General features: G+C 43.2%; 1 protein-coding gene across 1 annotated transcript in view; it reads right to left on the bottom strand.

Moving 5' to 3' along the window:
* IGF2R (insulin like growth factor 2 receptor) overlaps window positions 1-23,079 on the bottom strand; it is an 82,489-nt gene that overhangs the window by 10,603 nt on the left and 48,807 nt on the right. Inside the window, exons 24-39 of the mRNA XM_063124476.1 lie at window positions 22,185-22,328; window positions 21,146-21,324; window positions 19,914-20,001; window positions 18,516-18,734; window positions 15,490-15,623; window positions 14,242-14,339; window positions 13,709-13,845; window positions 12,411-12,601; window positions 11,643-11,769; window positions 10,323-10,451; window positions 9,250-9,515; window positions 7,628-7,834; window positions 5,701-5,850; window positions 3,201-3,362; window positions 2,165-2,372; window positions 1,201-1,347 (exon numbers count right to left, since the gene is read on the bottom strand). Of these exons, the coding sequence (XP_062980546.1) occupies window positions 1,201-1,347; window positions 2,165-2,372; window positions 3,201-3,362; window positions 5,701-5,850; window positions 7,628-7,834; window positions 9,250-9,515; window positions 10,323-10,451; window positions 11,643-11,769; window positions 12,411-12,601; window positions 13,709-13,845; window positions 14,242-14,339; window positions 15,490-15,623; window positions 18,516-18,734; window positions 19,914-20,001; window positions 21,146-21,324; window positions 22,185-22,328 (2,586 nt within the window). The remainder of the gene's footprint in view (window positions 1-1,200; window positions 1,348-2,164; window positions 2,373-3,200; window positions 3,363-5,700; window positions 5,851-7,627; window positions 7,835-9,249; window positions 9,516-10,322; window positions 10,452-11,642; window positions 11,770-12,410; window positions 12,602-13,708; window positions 13,846-14,241; window positions 14,340-15,489; window positions 15,624-18,515; window positions 18,735-19,913; window positions 20,002-21,145; window positions 21,325-22,184; window positions 22,329-23,079) is intronic.

Below are 23,079 nucleotides of genomic sequence, written 5' to 3' on the forward strand. Positions count from 1 at the left end.
TCTGGGCGGTTCACAAAAATAAAAAAACATTCAATCCATGCCTACCTTCTGTAGCCAAATTATAATTTTAAAGGACTTTAGCTATTTCTGTATAAATTCCTACAGAACTGGAGATAGTCCAGGCTGGGCTGAAGGATGCATCAATGTAGCACTCAGGAAAATAAGCGGATGTGTCATGTAATCCCAGGGACATCAAGTATCAAATCAAAATGCAACCTATTTGTGTTTATCACAACGCTGTTTTCTGTGCTGATTATACAATCTAAAAGCTGCTCAGTTGATATCTGCAACTGAATTTATCCATGCATAACAGAATAATAAGCAACTCTGAATATAGGAAGATGGGGTTGTTGACTTGAGTAAAACTCTAAGCACAGTTATGCAAGTATGCCCACAAGAACACCGGTTCACACAGTGGTACTGGCCTGCCTATCCACGTAGAATTTGTAGCACATTGGTAGCTGCATGTGGGTATGTCAGCTCTTCCTATTGTCAAAAGATTCCCTGCCTAGTTATTTGGAAGTGATTCTAACCTACTCATAGGTAAGTGCTTAATTTACAAGTCTGTAAGAAGGAAGTCAAACAAGATGAAATTAATGGTCACTGAGACAGCTGAACACAAGAGTATATGCAAGTGTTCAACATAATGGAATCACAGAAGGGAAGTGGATATAAGAATCCATGACAGCCCTTGGGCAAAGCCAGTGGCAGCACCGGGGGGGGGGGGAATCGGAGGAAAGCAAAACGGAGAAAGATGAATTTCTGTGGGAGGGAGGGTTTGGCCCATTTGAGATTTCTGAAAGGGAGATGGTTTATTTTACTTCATTTCCATCTTAAATACATTTTCTCCGAGATAAGTCCTCTTGGATTTTGATGGTATTCAATTTCAAGCATGTTTGAAATTTAGCCAGTAAACTAAAAACTGTACTCTGAGTGGACTCTAAATGGGCCTCAGTTCCATGCAGAGCCACCAGGAGTGCTTTATCAGATGACCTCAGTGACTGGGCAGGCTGGTACGGGAGAAGGCACGCTCTCAAATGTCTAAAAAAAGTTGAGCAGAAGTGCTGTAATATAGATGGCTGATTTTTCTTTCTTCCTGCAGTTGCTGCTGTATTCCTAGTTATTATTATTATTATTATTATTATTATTATTATTATTATTTATTATGAACTTGTTATAACAATGTGTACCCTTGCTTACCACTTACGCAGAAGCCCCATTTTTTGTCTCTCTCCAAGTTATCAGTAGTGGCACACCACAACTTCTCTTGCCCCTCTGTAGTGCACGTGTCATAACTTTTACCCTTGTGTTGGAAAGGGAAGACACAAAGCTCACCCATTTCAGTCACTGTAAAGAAAAGGAGGTTTGAATAAAACATGTTGTGAACTGTATTTGTGCTGTACAAAAGGGCTGCATAGAAAACAAACCTTTCATGAGCAGCCTATATCTTTCCACTTTTGACAGCCCCTACACCCAACATTAGGAAAAGCAGCAGTCCATAGTGACTAGTTATGCAACTGATGACTGGTAAGAGCAGTTTCTCATATCAAGCTCATGTATGATGAATGGCAATTATTCCATGTTTTTCATGTGAACTTTTCCTGAGATTGTTCCAGTTGTTCCTGTTGCTCACGTCTTCTGTCTTTGGGGAGGGGGGGGAATGGCCAACACACAAGATTTTGCAATGGCCAAAGAATGGAGGCACAAGCCTGCAACATGCATCTTGCCAACCTCTCAAGTGTAATCTGCAAGCTGCATGCATGCAGATATTCAGCATTATGAAGATGAGCACATGTGATGGTGTTTTCCTCCTCTCTTGTGCCTATAAGCATGGAGTCAGAGACTGGAAATGACCCAAGCAGCCCCTGGAGGTACACCTAACCCAGTGCACTCCAGCAAAGTTCAGCCTCAAAGTTTGCCAAGGAAATGTGCCAATGGCTACTTCAATCTGGTTAGTCCATGGGGCAAGCTGCCTTTCTCTCAAAACTGCTTCTTCAAAAAGGACTGGTACGAGGATGACTGAGCGACAGAAATGTTACCTATCTGGAGCTTTAGGGGCTGGTCAGCGCTCAGTCTAAATAAACAATGGTGTGACTTAAGAGCTGTCGCAGAGATAGTGGAGAAGCCTCTGCAATTCCTTGGTAGCCACTTTAGAGATCCTTACCTTGAGGGCACGCATCACCACCCTTATACTGCAGAATAACAGCTTCCTCTTGATGCCGGTAATCCATTTTCATTGCCTTTCTGTTGCCAAACGAAATAGCACTGTTGCCAGAGGCCAGGCATACGGCTGCATCTTTGCATTTTCCTTGGGGCACCGCTGCTGCTCCAGAACACACCCCTAGACTGTAAAACTGGTACCCAGATGAGACCTGTGTGGGCAGCCAAGGCCATACCATTAGCGAATTGCAACTAAGGTAAGTGAGAAATGCTGAAGTGTCTCCACAGACCAAAGGTCAGTTGATTGGGAGCAGAAACCTAGCCCTGCGTCAAATGGTCATGTATAGCTGCTTAAGGGCAAAGGAAGGAGAAGCACAGTGAAGACTGCCACAGACCATACATTTACTCTGGCTGGCTGCCATTTGTGGACAAATGATGGTTTCAGTTTCAAGCAAGCAATATTTTAAAACTGCATGCTGATGCAGCTACTCCCATACTAATTTAAGATGGTGGTTCTCCCCCCACCCCGGTTATTCCCACTGTTTACAAAAAGGGGTTTCCACTGCATTTCTTCTCTTCCACCTAGAAAAGCAGGCAATGCTCCAACCTGGAGTTTCCATCTTAGATGAACGAAAATATTTGTCCATACTGTGGTATCACCTAGGCAGGTACCCCAAGAAACATTACTAGGTCTTCTAGCATTAGTTTAGAAAGAACTTAGAACTAGCAGGTGCAAACTAGACTCATAAAGAGCTGCACATCCAGGGAAAGAGGCAGCACAAACTGAAGTTAGAAACAGTGCATCTGGATCCTTTTTGGGGAGGAGAAGTTGCCAAGAGTGGTGTATACTGCTATGACGACTCAACTGGAGGTGCTGAGGACTGAATCTGGGACCTGCTGCATTCAAAGCACACATTCTACCACTCAGCAACGGTGTTTAATTTAGCATGTAGCCATGACCAATTTCTCCTTTTACATCACAGAGGAAAAAAGGTGACATAGGCTATACAGCTCCCTGACCAGCCATGGGAATACATCACCTGGTAAGACTTTCCAGAAAGGCTGGATAGGTTGAAAGAGTAGTGCAACTGCTCATCCGTCACTGAGCAGCCCGAAACAGCCACTTTATCAGGGCATACAACTGGAGTGCTCCATTCAAATATGTATTCGCAGGTGGTCTGCTCTATCATTTTGGGCTTCCCCTGTTACCAAAACACAAACAAGATCTAGGTCTGAGAAACAGACGCCTAAAATAAGAACGATAGATACTAGCACGAAAGATCGTGGCCTTTAGAATATGAACATGCACAGTGAAGTAACGCATCATACTAAGTCAGGTTTAATGTATATTATATTGGGCTTTGTCTGATTTAAGCCTATCAGTTCATGCAAATCCTATTTTCTTCGCATGCATGAATACATCTGGTAAAGTATCTGGTCTGCATAGCTAATAAAAAGCTGATCTGTACCCATTATTCTCTCCTTCCACCACCAAAATGTTAATACAGTTAATACTCTGACTGTAGCTCCACTCTTATGCTAAGAGTCACAAGGGAACTCATGCACTCTGGCTTCTTCCCCATGTCCTCTGGAAGTGCAAGAAGCCTAAGATCATATATGGGAGGACTCAGTGATGCTACTTCCCACATCAGTGTTGCCCCCGCATGGAAGATGGACCACCACAAGAGTGGAAATCAACTTTTCCCATGTGACTGAGGTTCTTGCAATACCCACAGGTTCCTGGAAACGGTCATGCTGCAACTTTCCCCATGCCCTGATTTTTGCGGTTTTATGCTGACTTCACTGAAAATCACTTAGAGTTATGGGCACAGACTTTCTGCAATCTGCAGAGCTTACAGTCAGCGTCTCTGATTATATGCTCAGTTTTATATTGTGTTTTTAATGTTTTTATTAGTGCTTTTTTATTAAGTCATTTATTGTTGTACACTGCCTTGAGAGGGCTCCTGCCCTGAAAAGTGGCCAAGAAATATTTTAAAGAAATAAAGTATAGATGACTAAGTGTCAAGACATAAAGCACGTTGTTGAAAGTCTAGGCAGACAAGTGCAGCTGGCTTCGAAGTCTCATCTGCCTAGACTCTCATCACTCCCACGAGGTACAGAAAACACAGAGTTATGGAATTTGCTGCCCAGAGTTAAAAGGAGAGAGAATCCCCAAAACCAGATCTATGCAAGATCTCATGATCGCAGGAAATCTGGTGGGTACTCAACATTTCATGCACCTCGAGAAGATTTGGTGTGTTGCACATCTCCTTGTTTCTTTCCTATAACTGCTACTCCATATTCAATCCCCCACCCTGAAGCTTCACACCCCTCCTGTCCCCTCATTCTTCATTAAAATAATCAAATGCTTTGCAATCCTGAATTTTGCAAGAGCAGCAAATTATACAAGTTTCCTTTCTATAATGGGTTTTGTTTGCAGTATTGGGATATACATTGTGTTGCACCCTAGGAAGACGCCCTAACATTCCAATTTGGGGGAAGCTTCTCAGCTCTTCAGAGAGACATAACAATGCACTGTTATCTGAGAGACCAGAACAACATGGCAAGAATCAGACAGCTGTGCATTTGTTGACATATAAAACTGGCTTTGCGTGGTACCAGCTTTGGCATGTGACACAGCCTACTTAATTTCCTAGAAGCTGCTTTCTATATGTTAACAGAAGTTTCTATGCATTGATTAAGCTGTGTAGACCATGACTGTGGAAACTCACCATACTACTATACTCCTTGCCATGTCTTCCTGTGTAAACCACTCTCTCGAGCATCTCAGAGTGCAGGACACAGAATAATGTGCTCAAGTTACAGGAAACCAGATTCCAACTGGACAGCAGGAAGATGTTCCTGACTGTTAGAGCAGTACAACAATGGAACCAATTACCTAGGGAGGTTGTGGGCTCTCCCACACTAGAGGCATTCAAGAAGCAGCTGGACAGCCATCTGTCAGGTAAGCTTTAATGTGGATTAATGTATTGAGCAAGGGGTTGGACTTGATGGCCTTGTAGACCCCATCCATTTCTACTATTATATGATTCTATGATAAATTTATACCCAACTGGTGTCTAATAATACCCTAGGAAGACATAGGTTCACGTCTTCCATTCACAAGCACCTTCTATTGCAAATAGTCCATTAGATCTACTATTTGGGTGGGGAAGAGTCAAAGATGCTTGGCTGCAGCAAATGTTTCACTGTTAAGGAAGATTAACAGTGTTAATCTTTCACTATTAAGGAAGAGTCGTATCTGTACGCTGTCCTGAGATCTTAATGATATAGGGCAGGATACAAATGTTTTAAATAAATAAATAGTGTTGAGATGGGCAAGTAACTACAAAATTGACAAACTTTTCAAATTTCCACAGCAAACCCACCATAGGCTCTGAAGGTATCTTCCAACCAGTGTTTGGAATGGATTTCATCATCCTTTTGCCACCATGCTTGTGAAATTCTTTTTCCAGAACAATGACTTCTACCCGCCCCGTCTCCAGGCTTAGCAGTGAACAAAGTTAAGATGGTTCTTACCAAATTTTCTCCTCTGTTGCAATGAAACACAATGAGAGAGGAATAGTTGAGGCTTTTATCGTCTGGACATGGAGTGGTACTGTTAAAAGCAATATACACTTCATTCGTTGCAGTGTTGAGCTTGGGAGGTGCAGTGATGCGGCCAATATCCTATTTGAAAACAAAATAAATTAACCCGGTTATAGTAATTTAATGTATCGCTGACCTGACTTTTCAACAAGCAAGTTCCATTACTGTCAATGATCATAAGGCAATCTGAAATGTTTGCACGACAGGGCAAGGGATGACCTTAATTGCACTTTGGGGCAGTGATGGTCAGGGCTGGAAACAGGAATTAGAGATATTGATGAGTTGGAGGTGTTAAGAGCAGTTTAACAATCGATGAGGAATGAGATGGCAAAGGAGTTGGGCTACATACTATGTGAGATTACAGGCAGGCTATTGGATTTTTGAAGAAAAACCTGCTCCTCCTATTGAAAAACTAGTACCAGCAGGGATTTAGATTTAGATTAGTTCATCAGGGAGATAATTAATGTACTGCAGACAAGGAGATTTTAGCTGGGGAAGCATTCAAACAACGTCCTGTCCAACACATCCCTGCCCAGCAGCGAAATGGTCCAGAACGCCACTACTTCCGTCTCCCACCTCACGGCATGTGGACCAGTGAAAGCGATTTAATAGGAGGGGCTGATTCATGGTTTTCCGCCTTTCTGTGTTTAGCCCACTCCTTTGTTCCACAGTGTAAAAAGTGGATAAAGAGGTGCTCAAGGAACCTTTAGAAATACAGAGCCGGAACCAAGGAGTCCATGCTTCAGAACTGGTAGTGAAGCAAATTATTATTATTATTATTATTATTTATTTATATAGCACCATCAATGTACATGGTGCTGTACAGAGTAAAACAGTAAATAGCAAGACTCTGCCGCATAGGCTTACAATCTAATAAAACAAAGTTGGCACGTTTAGGGCAATGCCACTTTCACCTTCACCCCATAAGGAGTTGAAGGCATATTGTGCAAATAAGCCATTACAGTTTAGGACAACTAGACATTTCACAACTTCATTCAGGCTTAGGGTGAAATAATAGCCCCTTCTTTTCTTAAATGCTGTTGCAATGTTTATGGACTGCGATTCAAGAAGGTCTAGTTAAGGATTACCCAAGGGAATGACCACGCCAAAGAGACCTTTTCTTGCCATTTCTTTTTTTGGACATTTTTTAAATAGCAGACACAGGCTATATCAGAAATTGTTCCAAATAGTCCCATTTGGTTTTTGAAATGAGGCGTGGGGAGCTTCTGTTCAAAAAATAAAACACCCACGTCCAAAGCCGCCTTGAGTACAAGGATACAAATTGTGCAGTTCTTTGGCAACCGTGCACCACATGAGTCGCTTTGGGAAGGGAGGGGAACGTACTGATAACCAAACCTACCTCCCCACCCTCACACCACCAGATATTTCAGATTCTAAATGATAATAAATTAGGGTGACCATATGAAAAGGAGGACAGGGCTCCTGTATCTTTAAGTGTAATGTAGAAAAGGGAATTTCAGTAGGTGTCAACTGAAGAGGGTGAAATTCTCTCTTCATCAACACAGTTAAAGCTGCAGAAGCCCTGCCGTCTTTTGTATCTGGCCATTCTACTATAGCTAGTGTAGCTTTAACTGTTGTGATGAAGAGGGCATTTCACCCACTTCAGTTGACACCTGCTGCAATTCCCTTTTCTATATTACCATTAAAGATACAGGAGCCCTGTCCTCCTTTTCATATGGTCAGCCTATATAAATAATAGAACCAATGACCTGGCTAGAGAGAGGTCCTTCTGAGGAATAAAGAATCCGAATGAGCCAACGAACTAGGTATGCATTCCAAAATCGCAAACGCTTTTGCTAAAGGGGACTGTCTGATGCCAGCTGATGACAATACTTACCACAGGAGGAGCAGTCACTGGGACCATGCAGACAGCTACTCCAGGGGGACAGTTAACATCTTTGATGGAATTCAGGGGCTGGCAAATGCTTATATAGAAGTCTGGAGTAAGGTCAGACGAGTCATCAAATGCCTTGTAGGAATCCACTTGATGGTTCAAAGCAGAGAGGTCAATGATTGTGCTGCCATTTGTAACTGAGCATTCCACCTGTTTGGGGGCAGTGGGGGAAGGAAAGGAAGATTGATAAAGCAGCACTTACAGCCATTATTCGCAAGCAAAAACTGAAAATCATTTGAGTCGTCTGTAAGGAGCTCCTCTTCCCTTAGAGCTTCTTCCCTTCTATCACGGTACAGTACATGTCAATGTGACTATTTCATTCCAACTGGAATCTTCTCTCAAAAGTCTGGCTCCCACCACTTTGAACGTATGCTTCCAAAATCATTCCTGTATTAGTTTTAGACTAGATCTGGAAATACATGCTAGTGAAAGCAACTGACTTAACACACGATCAGGGGATGAGTCATAAACAAAGCCAGATATTTACTTTGCTGATAACATATTGGTCCAAACAAGAGCTACACACTTTGATTAGCCCATCCCTCATAATATCTCAGCTTCATAGGAGACTATGTATGGCTCAGAATATGATTCAATTCATATCAATCAGAATTTATATTATCCAAAACACAATGATACATGAATGTAAATAAGATCTCTGTTCAACTACCAATAAGACTCCTCCTCCCAACTTAGCGGTTGCAGCAAGAGTGGAGACATAATGTAATCCCTGAACCCCAGATGGCATTGTAGGGCTATGAGCCCTCACATCACCCTACTCGCTAGCATTCAAATTTCCTCTTCTCTCCTCCCCTGGATCATTGGGCCTGATTATAATTAATCTGGGTAAGGCTGGCAGTTCCAATTTCAATGGGGCAGAGATTTCATTCTGGATTTTAGTTACAACCATCCAAAAGTCATTTTGGAGATAGGGTCCAGCACTTGGATAGCTCCTTTAGATTTCTGGCTGGTTGCAACTAAAACTCAGAATGGAATCTCTGCCCCACCAAAATTGGAGCCACAGCCTTCCTTGTGGTTAAAATTAATCTAAACTCTGTTTAGGATTCTGTTACCTTAATCTTTGTATCTGCACTGTGCCAGAGTTATTGGCTAGAAACGCATTTGGCAAAAATGAATGTTGCAGAAAAATTTATACCATATCTGTTTTACTGTTGTCTTCTCAGACCTTCTTCCAAAAAAAAAAATGAAAAAGAAAAAAGGGGGGAAGCAACCACCAGCCTGCAACAAAAAGCACAAGGTAACATGGATCTCGTGCAGCCTTCTCCAATCCAGCACCCTCCAGAGGTTTTGTATTATTAGCTCCCAGCATTCCTGACTATTGGCTGAACTGTCTGGGGGCTGATGGGAGCTGAAGTCCAATACACCTGGAAGGCACCAAATCAGGGAAGGCTGAGTGGCCTGAGTTCTGCACGACCTCAGAACCTTTGCTGAAAGTGGAGGATTTAGCACTTGCTTTCCCCAACTTAAAACGCCATATGCAAACAAAGCCGCTAACTGTGCCATTTTCGGATAAAGGAACCTGAAGAAGTTGCCAATTCCCTTACCGCACTCTCTTCTTCACAGGCTAAAGCAGTGTGCCAAGAGAAATAGTAAGCACAAGTCGCCTCATCAAATGATAACAGGAATGGCTGGCTACCAGGCCCCACATCAGACCTGCACACAAAGCTGATATAGCTTGTGTAATTCAACCGTGGATCTGCAGGGCAGGAATCTCCTCCTCCATAGACAAGTTTCAAAACTTCATCTTCGTAAGTTAATGTTTTGCTCAGTCTTCCAGCATTAACGGGTGGTGCATTAGTGATGCAGACACCTGTTCACAAGTTCAAGAGGGCATCGTTAGTGGATTTTTGGGACAGAAGGAATTTTGAGTTTGAGTTCAGCAGTTTTGAGATCCTTTCCCAGTTTGAGAAATTTTGAATGCGACAAGACAGTGACTATACAAGTTCACAGCAAAATTAACTCTGAGGGCTTTAGTCAAAATGGGTGCTATCTATAAATCAGTGCAGTACAAACAGGACTACCTCTTAGAGCATTGGGTTGAAGTTATTCATGGACCCACTAGGCAGCCGTAGCGTAGTCACTTGCTCTCAGCCTCAATTCCCCATCTGTAAAATGGGCAGAAAAGTGGCCAATTGTCCAGGCTTATGAATACAGAAATGCAATGCTACCTAGCCTCTTAACACAGGCTGGATTGAATGCCTTCACCAGATCCACTGTCCTGTCAACAATGGTACTGGGCATTCAAGTGTGGGCATAATGTTAAAAGCATATGCATAGGTCCATATCAAACCATCCGTATCCCAGATATTGACTATGTGATCTGAGCGTATGTGCTGGATTTTACCCTTTAATAATGTTACGCCAGTGGGTACATGACTGGTAGCAGCAGATGTGGTACAGACGGGAAGGTATGCTCTTCTTGCCCACCACAAGGAAAAGAGTAGATCTGGGTCAAGAGTCCAATGTGTCCCATTAGGTACATAAAGTAGTAGACCTGTTAGTCAGATTACTCAAACCCAAGCTAAAGACAGTTTCATGATCCACTCCCTCCATCTTATTCTTCATGGGCTCAACACCAGCAACTGAGCAAGTTCCTGATGGGACAAACTGAGCTTACCAACTCCACTACCACATCGACTTCTGGCTTCATCATCACACACACTTAACCGGAGAGTTCTGCGGTTTCTGAAGTCAGACACAGCGTAGCCATCCTGCCTCTTTAGAGAATTAAGGTCAAAGTGGTGGCCTGGAGGAAAATGGATGAGGGAAAGGGAAGGGCATGGAAGAGATGAGAATAATGTTGCTTGTCTACAGAGAAAACCCAAATTTAGAATCAAATGTGTTAATCAAAGTCAGCAAAGATGCTCCAGAATTATCACCTTCCTTCCAGCAGGAGGAAGGAAACCAAATAAAACAAATAGAGGGGGATCCAGTCAAGACCACATGATTGTTGAGAAGTACATCTGTGATGCTTTAAGCATAATTGTGAATATGATACATGCACCATACAGGTACACGTATGAGGGAGCTGTGATTGGTTGCAGCTCCATGTAATCTGTGAAGTGGCCCACAAAGTAAATTCCACCGACAACGCTATTAATCTAGACAAGGAAAGGAAAGGAAAGGAACCTCTTGTGCAAGCACTTGAGTCATTGCTGACTCCTAGAGGGACGCCTGCTTTCACTGACGTTTTCTTGGCAGACTTTGTAGCGGGGTGGTTTGCCATTGCCTTCCCCAGTCGCAGTTACCTTTCCCCCAGCTAGCTGGGTACTCATTTTACCGACCTGGGAAGGATGGAAGGCTGAGTCAACCTGAGCCGGCTGCATGAGAACCAGCTTCCGCTGGGATCGAACTAAGGCCGTGGGGAGAGTTTCAGCTGTAGTAACTGCCGCTTACCACTCTGCGCCACACGAGGCTCATCTAGACAAGTAACATAAAAACTATTGTGGTAGTATCGATGGCTTATGCTTTCCTTCTTATCATTGGCCACAGTCTCCCCTTATCTGGAGGATCTATCCGACACCCCTACAAGTAGGACAGGAGGTTATTTGGGCATCTTGTCTTTCTCTCCCAGGGTAAACAGTCCTACCCTGCATAACCAATTTGATCAAGGAGGGTTGCAGCTCCATTCTTCCCACCTGGATGATATGGGTGCACAGATTTTCCCACAATCTGACAAGGCAACACATACAAAATCTTAGGAACACAGAGGCATGCACCAGTGGACACAAGCAAGAGCATGTTAACTGCCACAGGGATTTCTTTCACTCCTGCCCACATCCTTAAAGAAGATTCAGCACTGCAGGGCCAAAAAGGATCCTGCATTCAGATTGGCCTGCATTCAGAGGGACTGTGAGCCCAACGCCCATCCCTGCTCTCTCACTGCTTATTTCGGTTACTCCAACCTATCAGACCTACATTTGCACCAAAAACTTACCTGTGCGAGGGTTAGATACTGTGCAATTGTTGTGCACGTTGCTTTTCAGAGGACATGCCGCCGCTGTGAACCACATAAAAACGTACTCGCAATCTTCAATGGCTGTTATTAATTCTGGCTTGGAGTTCTAGACAAAAATTAGGAGAGTGTGTGAGCATTTGCAAAGCTTCTGCAGAGGGGTACTACTGATATTCCACAAAACAGCCTTACCATTTGGGGAAAGCAGCAAGAAATGGCCATGGTGACCACAGGGGAGTGGCCTCCCCCACCTTCTACAGAGGATCCTATTTATTTATTACATTTCTATACCGCCCAATAGCCAAAGCTCTGTGGGCGGTTCACAAAAATTAAAACCATAATAAAACAACCAACAGGTTAAAAGCACAAATACAAAATACAGTATAAAAAGCACAATATCTACGTTATTGTGGCCAACACTAATGAACTGGAGGATGCTGAGGGGTTAGTAGTGGAAGCCTATCACCAACAAGCCTATTCTGGACTATGCTCTCCATTTTTGTTTCCTACACATGCAACCCATATAGATAATTAGTTACCCTAGGATGAGTTCACATACCCCAGGATAGCTTAGACACAGCTTCATCCTTCCAATGGTAAATTTGTGGCCCAATATTGTCTGTATTTGCTCTACGTACAGCATGCAGGGAACCAATTCAATCCAAGGAGCTCTAGTTTACTTTGGAAGTCAGTGCAGCTCTTCCTCACCCTTTCCAAATGATAAAATCCAACCTACTGAGGCATACTTACAACTCTGTTTTCATCACACTTGAAGCGGATGATTGTAGATTTCTTCCGGATCTGGTCTGGACACTTGTCTCCATTGATGTATTTAAGAACAAAAACTTGATTTTGCCGTTCGAGTCCTTCTGCCACTTCACCCAAGTTTATATATTTAGGTCCATCCTTCAGGCAGGCTGCAGCATCTGGTGGACAAAAATCTAAATTTGGCAAGGGGAGGAGAAAAAGAGGGGCAGGGGGAGAGAAAAAAAAATAAGCAACATGGTATTGTTTGACATCCACACAAACACACTTGCTATTTTTCAGCATACGCCATGTGCTTACGTGCTTATAAAGATCTACCCAAACCACCCCACCTTACAACACCTCACAAGGAAGTTCACAAAAAAGTGTGAACTGGCTTCTGAAGGTCTGGATAGCCCTGAAAATTGGCATATGAGTAAAAGAAATGAGACCTTCTTTGGAGGACCCTTTCTGGGTGCCCCCCTTCAAACCTAGATGAGCAGGCACCAGAAAAAGAGCCTTTTCTGCTATGATATTCTGCTTGTGGAATTTTACAGACAAAGATGCTTGCCTAGTGCCTATGTTAGTGTATTTTAGGTACCAGGCAAAGATTACTGCATTTTTCCAAGGCTTGTGACTTCTGATGTGCTTTAATTTTTCCTGCAATTATTTTATTGTACTTTATGATCTTTTGTAAAACCACTCCTAAACTTTATTTATTTATTTATTACATTTTTATACCGCCTAATAGCGGAAGCTTTATAATTGAAAGATATATATATATATATAAAAATGAAGATATAGAAACATTTAAAATATATTTATTATTTTAAGTATGTAAGAGCTGTCAGTATTCCGAAATGTGCAGCCAATAAGGGGGGAAAGCCTCCAAATTTAGGCTTAATTTACACAATGTAATTCGGTGGCATACTTTGCTGCTGAACCTGAGATTCTTTTATGCGGAACATGGTGGCTGTTCTTTCAGAATTCCACCCAGTCTTTTCCACAAGGTTTCTGGGTAACAGCATGCTCTGCTTCTCTGCATTGAGAGCCACCGTGGTGCAGTGGTTAGAGTGTTGGACTAGGAGTCGGGAGATCGAGGTTCTAGTCCCCACTTGGCTACGAAAGCTCACTGGGTGACTTTGGGCCAGTCACAGACCCTCAGCCCAACCTACCTCATAAGGTTGTTGTTGTAAGGATAAAATGGAGGGGAGGAGGATTATGTATGTCACCTGGAGTTCCTTGGAGGAAAAAAGGTGGGATAAAAATGTAATAAATAAACAAACAAATAAATAAATTCTTACCGGCTCCTTTATGTGGCACTAAAGATTTACATATATTGATGTAATATTTCTCTGTAGATGTAGTTCCTGAAATGGCTTCCCAGTTTTCCTTATGTCGTGTCAGAGGAGAGAGATCATAAGATTTGCCAGTATTGTCTCTGCAACAAAACACAGGGCGTTTTATGGTAATAGTGCATTGAAGATGCCATGCAAAAATGCCTAAGAAGAGTATGAGAATGCTGAGGAAAGAATAAAACCAAATGTCCAGTCCCATCAATTTCAAACATATAACTTATCGTGTACCATAATGCCACCCAAATTCTTCTGATAACTGTGTTGAGCATGCCATCTCTTGCTGCCTGAAGCACCTGGATATCTTGGGATCCAGAATCTGTAGAACAGGCTGACTTTTGACATCCACCCATCTCTGCTCAACCCAGTTGTTAGGGATACCCTCTCTTATTATAAATATCATTAGATTGGCAAATGATAATGCCTAGTAAACAGAATGGACAGGATGCATTATTTGAGCACCATGGGGTTAAGCAACTTACTTATAGGAGCATTCGATAGATTTGAAAGGTGGGCACGCCAAAGGAGTGTTCCATTCGAACATATAGGTGCAATCCTCAGTTTCCTTCAGAAATACAGGCTAAGAAAATAAAGACAAAAACCCTTATTATGTATGCAGGCCAACATAACCATCAGGGCTGAAAGTTTGCAACTTGACCCATCAGTGCTCAAAGCGACTGATTAAAATGGTAATCATTTGCAATGGATGGAGCTGTAAAATTTCCGGAAATTTTGAAGCTGGGGGGGGACGGGGGACAGTTTTTTCCAAGGGGTTTCGGGGGGAAATGGAAATTTTCAGAAAAATTGAAAAAAAGAAGCAGCAATATTAGCACTTTTTACAGATTGAAAGTCACTTTGTTACTTTAAGAACATAAAATGTAATTATGTACAAGTTGGTTTGGCAGAAAATTATTACATTTGGTATATTAAAAGTACAGTGTATTCAAACAATTATTACGTTTTTTAATTTTTAACTTTTTTTGGTAACAAATGGAGCTACAAGCTCCTGAACTGTAAGGAACATCTAAACTGTAAGGAACCTCTTTGGTTTTGCCAGTTTATGAGCAGGCAATTTTTTTAAAAAAAAACAACAACAGAAGAAACCATCAACATTAGTAACAAAGGAAATTATTTACGTCTCCGCTAGTCCTCCACAGTGTCAAGCAGACATAAAGCACACATTCCCATAAAAAGAACTGAGAAAAAGGGGGGGGACCAAGACTCAGTAAATATGCATGAAATTTAATCAGACTCATTTTCTGAGCTATAGCCATCATTATCAGTTTCAGTCTCTGCTTCATGGCAGTGCCCCCTAGAGGCAGAAATGCATCTTGCTCCTGCATTTGAGAGTTGTAGTCTCAGTTTGCAACCTAGGACTTGCTTGTTCTCAGTGCACAAAAATTGTAATAATCTGATACTGAACATGGTTTTAGAAATCATTTGGAGAAGTCTGAACACCTTGTCTTAAACATTTTATTCATCATGCTAAAATAAAACATCCCATAATCCATTTTTCTTCACACACACACACCCAATTTTTCCAGTCTTTCAGAAAAAAACAAAAAAGACTTGGGGGGGGGAAACCTTTTTTTCTGGATTTTTCCATGTTTTTTCCATACTTTCATATCTCTAGTTCTCACACCTGGCACAATAGTTTGGTTACTGTCCTGTTCTATACAAATATGGCATCTCTCTCAATTATACAGTCTGAAAGACAAAAGTCTGCTTACCTCCAATTTTGGATTAGGATCACAATAGAAAAATATGGCTGTGGACCGCTTATATATCTTGTGGCATGTCTCCCCATTGGTGTAGTTAATTTTGATAAATCCATTTTCATAAGTCAGCTTTGTAGTATGCAAACCTAATAATAAATCATATAAACAGAGTATTAATTTTAAAAAAGCACAGTCTGGTTATGGAAACATTAACTGGACAGATTTAAGCTAGTGTCAAGGGTCTAGCAGGATTACTTTACATCTCTGCCAGCATCCAGTTTGCTAAGTACCACAATAAAGAAATGACAGCTCTAAAATAGGAAAGGGAAGCTTTTATTTAGACCCTACTCCCATTTCAGCATGTTATATATGAACTCCACTTCCACCCATATCCATGTTTTGTTTGCCAGAGACAGCATACAGAGTAGGGTCAGAGACAGCCTCCTCCCCACTGAGAGAAACACTAGGCAGATGTAGGTCAATTTGGGTCAATTTCTTCTGGAAGGAGACCTTGATGCTTCAGGCATCTATCTCTACAGAGTTGCGCAACTATCCTCTCTGATAGTTTGGATGGTTTTAAAAGGGGGTTGGATAAATTCCTGGAGGGGAGGGCTATCAATGGCTACTAGTCCTGATGACGATGATGATGATTTAGATTATTTATATACTGCTCCCCATTGAAAAATTTCAGAGCGGTGTACAAGATAAAATGAAAATAAAAACAGAATAAAAAAGTTAAAACAAAATTTAAAAGAAGCAAAAACAGAGATCCAAGGCTGCATATTAAGGAAAGGCTTCTTGGAATAAAGATGTTTTCAGGAGGCGCCGAAAGGAGTACAAGGTTGGCGCCTGCCTGACCTCCAGAGGCAGGGAATTCCACAGGAGGGGTGCCACCATGCTGAAGGCTCTTCCCCTGGTGGATTCCAATCGGAGGATGGATCTAGGTGGAACCACCAGGAGCAGGCCCTCGGATGACCTCAGTGACCGGGCAGGTTGGTAAGGGAGAAGGCGCTCTCTCAGGTATCCTGGTCCCAAGTTGTTTAGGGCTTTGTACACAAGTACAAGAACCTTAAACCTGGCCCGGTAGCGAATAGGCAGCCAGTGCAGTTCCCTCAGCAGAGGAGTTACATGCTGGAAAGGGGCAGCTCCAGACAACAGCCGAGCTGCAGCATTCTGCACTAGCTCCAGCTTCCGGAGCAGCTTCAAGGGCAGCCCCACATAGAGCGCATTGCAGTAATCCAATCTTGAGGTTACCAATGCCTGTACCACCGTGGCCAAGCTATCCCTGTCCAGGAGAGGCCGTAGTTGGCGAACCAACCGAAGATGGTAAAAGGCACTCCGAGCTGTGGCGGCTACTTGAGCCTCCAACGACAGAAATGGGTCTAAGAGTACCCCCAAACTACGAACCTGTTCTTTCAGAGGCAGAGCAACCCCATCCAGAACAGGCAATGAGCCTGTCTCCCGGACTCGGGAACCACTCACCCACAGGGCTTCTGTCTTGCCAGGATTCAGTCTCAGTTTATTGGCCCTCATCCAGCCCATTACTGAGACTAGGCACTGGTCCAGGACCTGCACAGCCTCACCTGATTCAGTTGTCACAGGGAGATAGAGCTGCGTGTCATCAGTGTATTGATGGCATTTAGCTCCAAATCCCCTAATGACCGCTCCCAATGGCTTCATATATATGTTAAATAACATTGGGGGCAAGATGGTGCCCTGCGGCACTCCATAGCTCAATTGCCAAGAGGCTGAGGACTGGTCACCCAATGCTACTCTCTGAAAACGACGCCGTAGGTAGGACCGGAACCACTGTAACACAGTGCCTCCGATGCCCATCCCACGGAGTCGATCCAGGAGGATACTATGGTCGATGGTATCAAACGCCGACGAGAGATCGAGCAGGATTAACAGGGTTGCATTCCCCCTGTCCCTCTCTCAATAAAGGTCATCCATCAGGGCGACCAAGGCTGATTCAGTCCCGTAACCAGATCAGAACCCAGACTGGAATGGGTCTAGATAATCAGTATCCTCCAAGAGTGCATGCAGTTGCTCCGCCACAACCCTCTCAAGTACCTTCCCTAAAAAAGGAGTGTTAGCAACTGGGCGGTAGTTGCCTAATACCATCGGGTCCAGGGTGGGCTTCTTCAGGAGTGGTCACACTACTGCCTCCTTAAGGACAGCAGGGAACTGATCCCACAAAATTGGGCAGATAGTGGCATTGGACCTCAACTGGAGCTGCGCTAACAACAACGTCAAGCTCGCTGCGGAGAGAAGCGATCTTGTCCTCAAAGTGTGATGCAAAAAGGTCACAGCGGGTCCTCGATGGGGCCAGGGGCCCATTTGCTGGGGAGGATGTTAGCAGCCCCCCGACCACCCGGAAGAGCTCCGCTGGACGGCTACTCAAGGACACAATGGAGGCAGCAAAATCAGCCTTCTTTGCTGCCCACACTGCCACGCAATAGGCACGATTATGCGCTCTACAACGTGCTCCGTCATCTTCGCTTCGAGTCTTGCGCCATTTGTGCTCTAGCCGACGTCCAGCCTGTTTCATTGACCGCAACTCCTTAGCATACCAAGGAACAGAGCTGGCTCTACAGGACTGGAGAGGGCACTCAGGTGCGATCAAGTCGATGGCTCTCCGCATTTCACCATTCCACAGTGAGGCTAGGGCCTCAGCTGGATCACCAGCTCTCTGCACTGGAAAATCCCCAAGAGCATTCAGAAATCCATTGGATTCCATCAGTCTCCTGGGGCAGACCATCCAAATGGGTCCCTCACCCTTGCAGGAGGGTAGTAACGCTGTGAGTTCGAATCTCACCAGGAAATGGTCAATGATGGCTATGTGCTACTTCCAGTATCAGCGGCAGTAAGCCTATATGCACCAGTTGCTGGGGAATATGTGCTGTTGCACTGTGTCCTCCTGCTTTGCCGACGGCTGGTTGGCCACTGTGTGAACAGAGTGCTGGACTAGATGGACCCTTGGTCTGATCCAGCATGGCATTTCTTATGTTCTTACGATAATCAAGTCAGAATTTTACCTGCTATCTTTTTAAAAGTGGTGTCTTTCTTCTTGATTTGGCATGAAGACACAACATCTGAATCTTGCTTTGGTTGGTTGCATTTTCCCGTAGGTAGCCCATCACAGACTCTGAAGTAGTAGTCATATTCATCAGTGCTTACTTGGATATCCTTCCCACGAAGCGATGTCAAGTCATACACATGATCGTACCTTGGATCTTTCACTTGACAGTTGTCACCTTAAAGAACCCCCACATCAGAAAAAATAAGCTTACGAAAAACAGCTACATACTCTTATCCTCAAATAAAAAGCAAAATCTACCAAAGATATGATTCACCGGAGATATCCAAGAACTCATTTTAACCCCTACGATCTATCTCACAGCTTGACTTTTGAAAGTCAAGCCACGAGAAAGATCTTTCCTACAAAGGTGCCCATCGGGTTGGATTGGAATCTGTGTTTGGTGCTTTTAAATTCATATAGGCTTCCGCAGGAATCTAAAGGTGCCCTGTGCTGATAATTGGGGGTGTGGGGGCAAATCTCCCAACCCCTTGCCTAGGACTGTATTGTAACAACAACCCTTGGCAGAGGTTTTTGAAATCATATAGCCAATGGTCAGTGGCTGTAGGCTCTAAGTAATTCCAGGACAGTAAAAAAAGAAGAAGCTAAACACTCCCACCATGACCAAGATCCTCCTCAACGTAGTTTGCCCACTGCCATCTCCATGGCTCTGAACGCAAAGGATGTGAAGGGACTCAGGATCCCTGACATAATCCAACCCTGGCAATCCATACACGAAGAGCCTAACTCTGGACAAGGAATGGGAATGATTCCTGGAATGATCCCTCCCAGGCAGTTAAAGGGATAGATTCTAGGGAGGAATAAGTGGACCGACATCCACAGAGATTGTCCAACTTTGAATCTTTTGTTGAAAACTTCAGTTTACATGGCCGAGGTCTTTCAAATCCAAGAATAAACCCACACAAGCACAGAGTTTCATTGCTTTTAATCAGGGCAAGGGGGAAAAACAAGCAACTGTAATCAACACAATTTCTTTGCCAGAATAATGCATCTACCTGTTCTGCAGTTAAAGGACTACTTTGAACTTCAAATTTCCCATATAGAAAGCACTTTGGCAAAAGACTGTGTGTTCATGGGGATAGTTGCACATGATGTGCTGCATACAGTTGTCATGTTCTCCCTTATAGAAAATGCTTCACAAGTAACCAGTTCTGTCATGGATCTGGAATTATAGTTGACGGAAGAACTGAAGGCAGATATTGCATTTCAGTTCAAGAAAGAATCTGCCTATATTCGCTCATTTCTTCTTGCATCCCAACTATAAAAATACTTTTACCCAAGAGGCTTAGATATACAAGGACGTTAAAGAAAATATTCTTCATTAAGCTCTACTTGCCTTCTGCTCTGCGCACAGGGCAAGCTGCTAGCGTTCTCCAAAGAAACACAAACTCACAATCCTCTTCATGTTGGAACACTGGTGACCCCTGGGCATAAAGATGAGCTTGTTGGCAAGTTTCCGCAAAACATGATGTTCTAGTGGTCGTCTTCTATACATTCTCTACAGAATCTCCACCCACCATTAAGCTATTTAACCAGCACACCCAATTCATTCAAATTCCATTTGGTGAGAAAACCTGTGATCCCAAAAGATTTGCCGTTCACGGGATCTTTGGCTGAACCAGTTTTGTTGTACAGTCAAGGCTGCTTGATACAGTTTGTGGAAATCTAAGTTTGGGGGGGGGGGGGCAGGGAGGAAATGTTGAGCTGCACTTCAGACTTTTAGCACACCTATGGTGGTGGTGGTGGTGCACCTGTCCTACATCAGGATGTAGCTGAAGACAGCTCTATATGGGTTGAACTGGGACAAGCCCATGAATCTACTGCAATTATGTGAAAGTTCAAAATGTCTGCAGGAGTGCTGTCCTCAACTTTCTGAATGAGCAGCAAGAACTAACACTGCTATTAATTACCATAATTAATTGTACTTCAAAAAGAAAACATTAAGAGTTCCTCATCAGCATTATTATTAGGGTTCTATGCATTGGCTTCCTAAATAAGCTGTTGTACTTTCCAAGCAGTTGGGGACATGCAACGCTATCCTAGATAACTGTACTGTTTAGCATCACATAACACATAAAATATTGTCATTATTTTTTTATTCCTTTAGACATTGGCTGGGGGGGAGGGGAGAAGAGGGTCAAATATTGTGGTTAAGGCAGCCTTGAAATTCCACCTTGTCTGCTCACATAAGCAGCAATGACTCCCAAGCAACCATCTGAGCAGCAAAAGATGCCGCTATGTGGCAGTGCTTCACATAAGTGCACTCAGTTCCTTCTAGCCCTAGAGGGCTACTAGCCCTTTGAGGCTAGAAGAGGGGAAAGGGCAGTGCATGCAAGCACAATTCAAATCTCTCTCTCTCTCTTTTTGGGGACAGAAATCCTGAGCTGCACATGTGCAATGAGTATAGGAACTACAGCAATGCTAACAAGTTTGAGATGGGGGTGGGGGGTGGAAGACAGCCCCTAAGTAAGCTTGCAAGATTGCTACAGGTAGTCAAATTATTACCTCCAGACATTTCAATATGAGATTTCACACACACCCCTCCAAAACACACACACACACACTTACTGTAGCTTGATCGCAGAGGAAGATGATCCGTGTTGAGTACTGCTGGTTATCTTTGCATTTCTCCCCACTTGAGTACACAATGCTAATGGACCCATCCGTGGCAGCTTGAGGACTTATCTGAATCATACCAAGACTCTGGCCCTTATCAGCATATTTCACACAAGATCCTATTATACCACCTGCAGCAAAAAGGAACATTTCAACATATGTTTCCATTAAACGCTGTACTGATCTTTTTAAAACAGGAAGTCAGAAATAATTTAGAGTGCTTTCTCTTTCTTAATGAAGTCAGCCATGTTTGGGCTGATCACCAATTTCGCTTGTTCAGCCAACAGGTCCTACTGAAGTGGGAACTTTTAAAACACTTCCCATGCAGACAACTCCTTTTAGCATAAAATTACCATAAAAGTTAGCTGTTTAAAACTGCTTATTTTAGCCATAACATTCACTCCATAATTTCAAAAATCCAATATATATTTGTCACTGTTTCTCCCTAGTAGAACATACATTCTAAACTTCGAAGTTTGATCCTAGGATGGCATGAAAGTAAAGGCAGTTTTGAAAGGCCAGTCACATCTATCCTGAAAACATATTAGGCTCCCCATAGCTCACTCAGTGCAGCTCTGTATGTCAGTATCTCTGCATCCATCAAAAGGCTCAGAAGCTGCTCAGTTGTATTTCATCAACATACTATTGCAGCCTTCCCCACCCGCTAAGGGCCATGCAGAGAATCATGGGAATTGCAGTCCAACATATCTGAAAGGGCTGGCCCACCATTTGAAGTGACAAATTAAAGTAAGGATCACCTTATCAGAGGTTACTCATGGTTGTGTGAATTTGAATCCCAAGTGCTCTTAGCACTCAATTGCCAGGTCCAGAGCTACAGATACACCCTGTAGTATGCTGGTGTTGAAGCTCTTTCAGCACAAGGGCCGAATTCCATTTTGGAGAAACTCTCAGGGGCCACATTTCAGCTTGTTGTACTGACAGTCCCTTAGTTAGCTCCAGTGCACTAGTCAGATCAGTTTAAGAGCCTTACCAGGGCACCCTGGTATGGGCGGAAGGGGTTTGCAAACGCTGAGATAAAAAGTTCGCGTTTTTGCATCTTTTGACGTATCCAAGGCAATCCAAGGTTCGCTCACTCTGCTTAAGTCTCTCAGGTCATACTCATTGCCAGCAGAATCTGAAAACACAATGAGGAACCGCAAAACACTTGATTAAACTAGGTCCACCTTATCCAGCAAACAGTTAGCAATCCATGTCAGATTGTCAAACAGCAATAATAATAATAATAATACCACCATATTGAGACACAAAAGAGGTACACTAATGAAGAAAGGCTCAAGTCCTGTAATACGTAAGGGGGTCAACAATAATTCAGTACCTCACTTTGCGCAACTGGACATTTTCCACTAGCACAGGACCACCATCATTGGATACAACCCAATGTCCCTACGCCATGCTACTCAAGCATGTTGCAAGGTTTAACACAATTATTTGGGAATTAAGTATTTTTGTGACCTCTCATGGCAGCCATTTTATGTCCACCGATAGCACCCTCTCAAAATTACAAACACGTCCACCAACCCAAAAGGAGCGGAAACTCCTAACCATTAACTACCATTCATGAAACATAAAATCACCCATTCTAGACTATGACCCAGCAAAATGTCTAACAAATGCTATTCAAACAACCCAGGTTTCAGCTGTGGGAGCAGATCAATCCAACTTCCAGAAAAAAATGCAAAATATGGTTTCAGAGGGCTACAGAGCTTCATGGGGCAGGGGATAAGGAATTCTTCTTTTTCCTACCCTGGACACAGTATATGCATTTTCAAAAGACCTCCAGAACATCCAAGAAACAAATTCCAGCACTTCTTGAATGAACAAAAAAAGTGCCATCTGTAGGATAGCTCTATCATCAAGGCAGGCTG

The sequence above is a fragment of the Elgaria multicarinata genome, chromosome 4 (assembly GCF_023053635.1).
Source record: "Elgaria multicarinata webbii isolate HBS135686 ecotype San Diego chromosome 4, rElgMul1.1.pri, whole genome shotgun sequence".
Classification (NCBI taxonomy): Eukaryota; Metazoa; Chordata; class Lepidosauria; order Squamata; family Anguidae; genus Elgaria; species Elgaria multicarinata.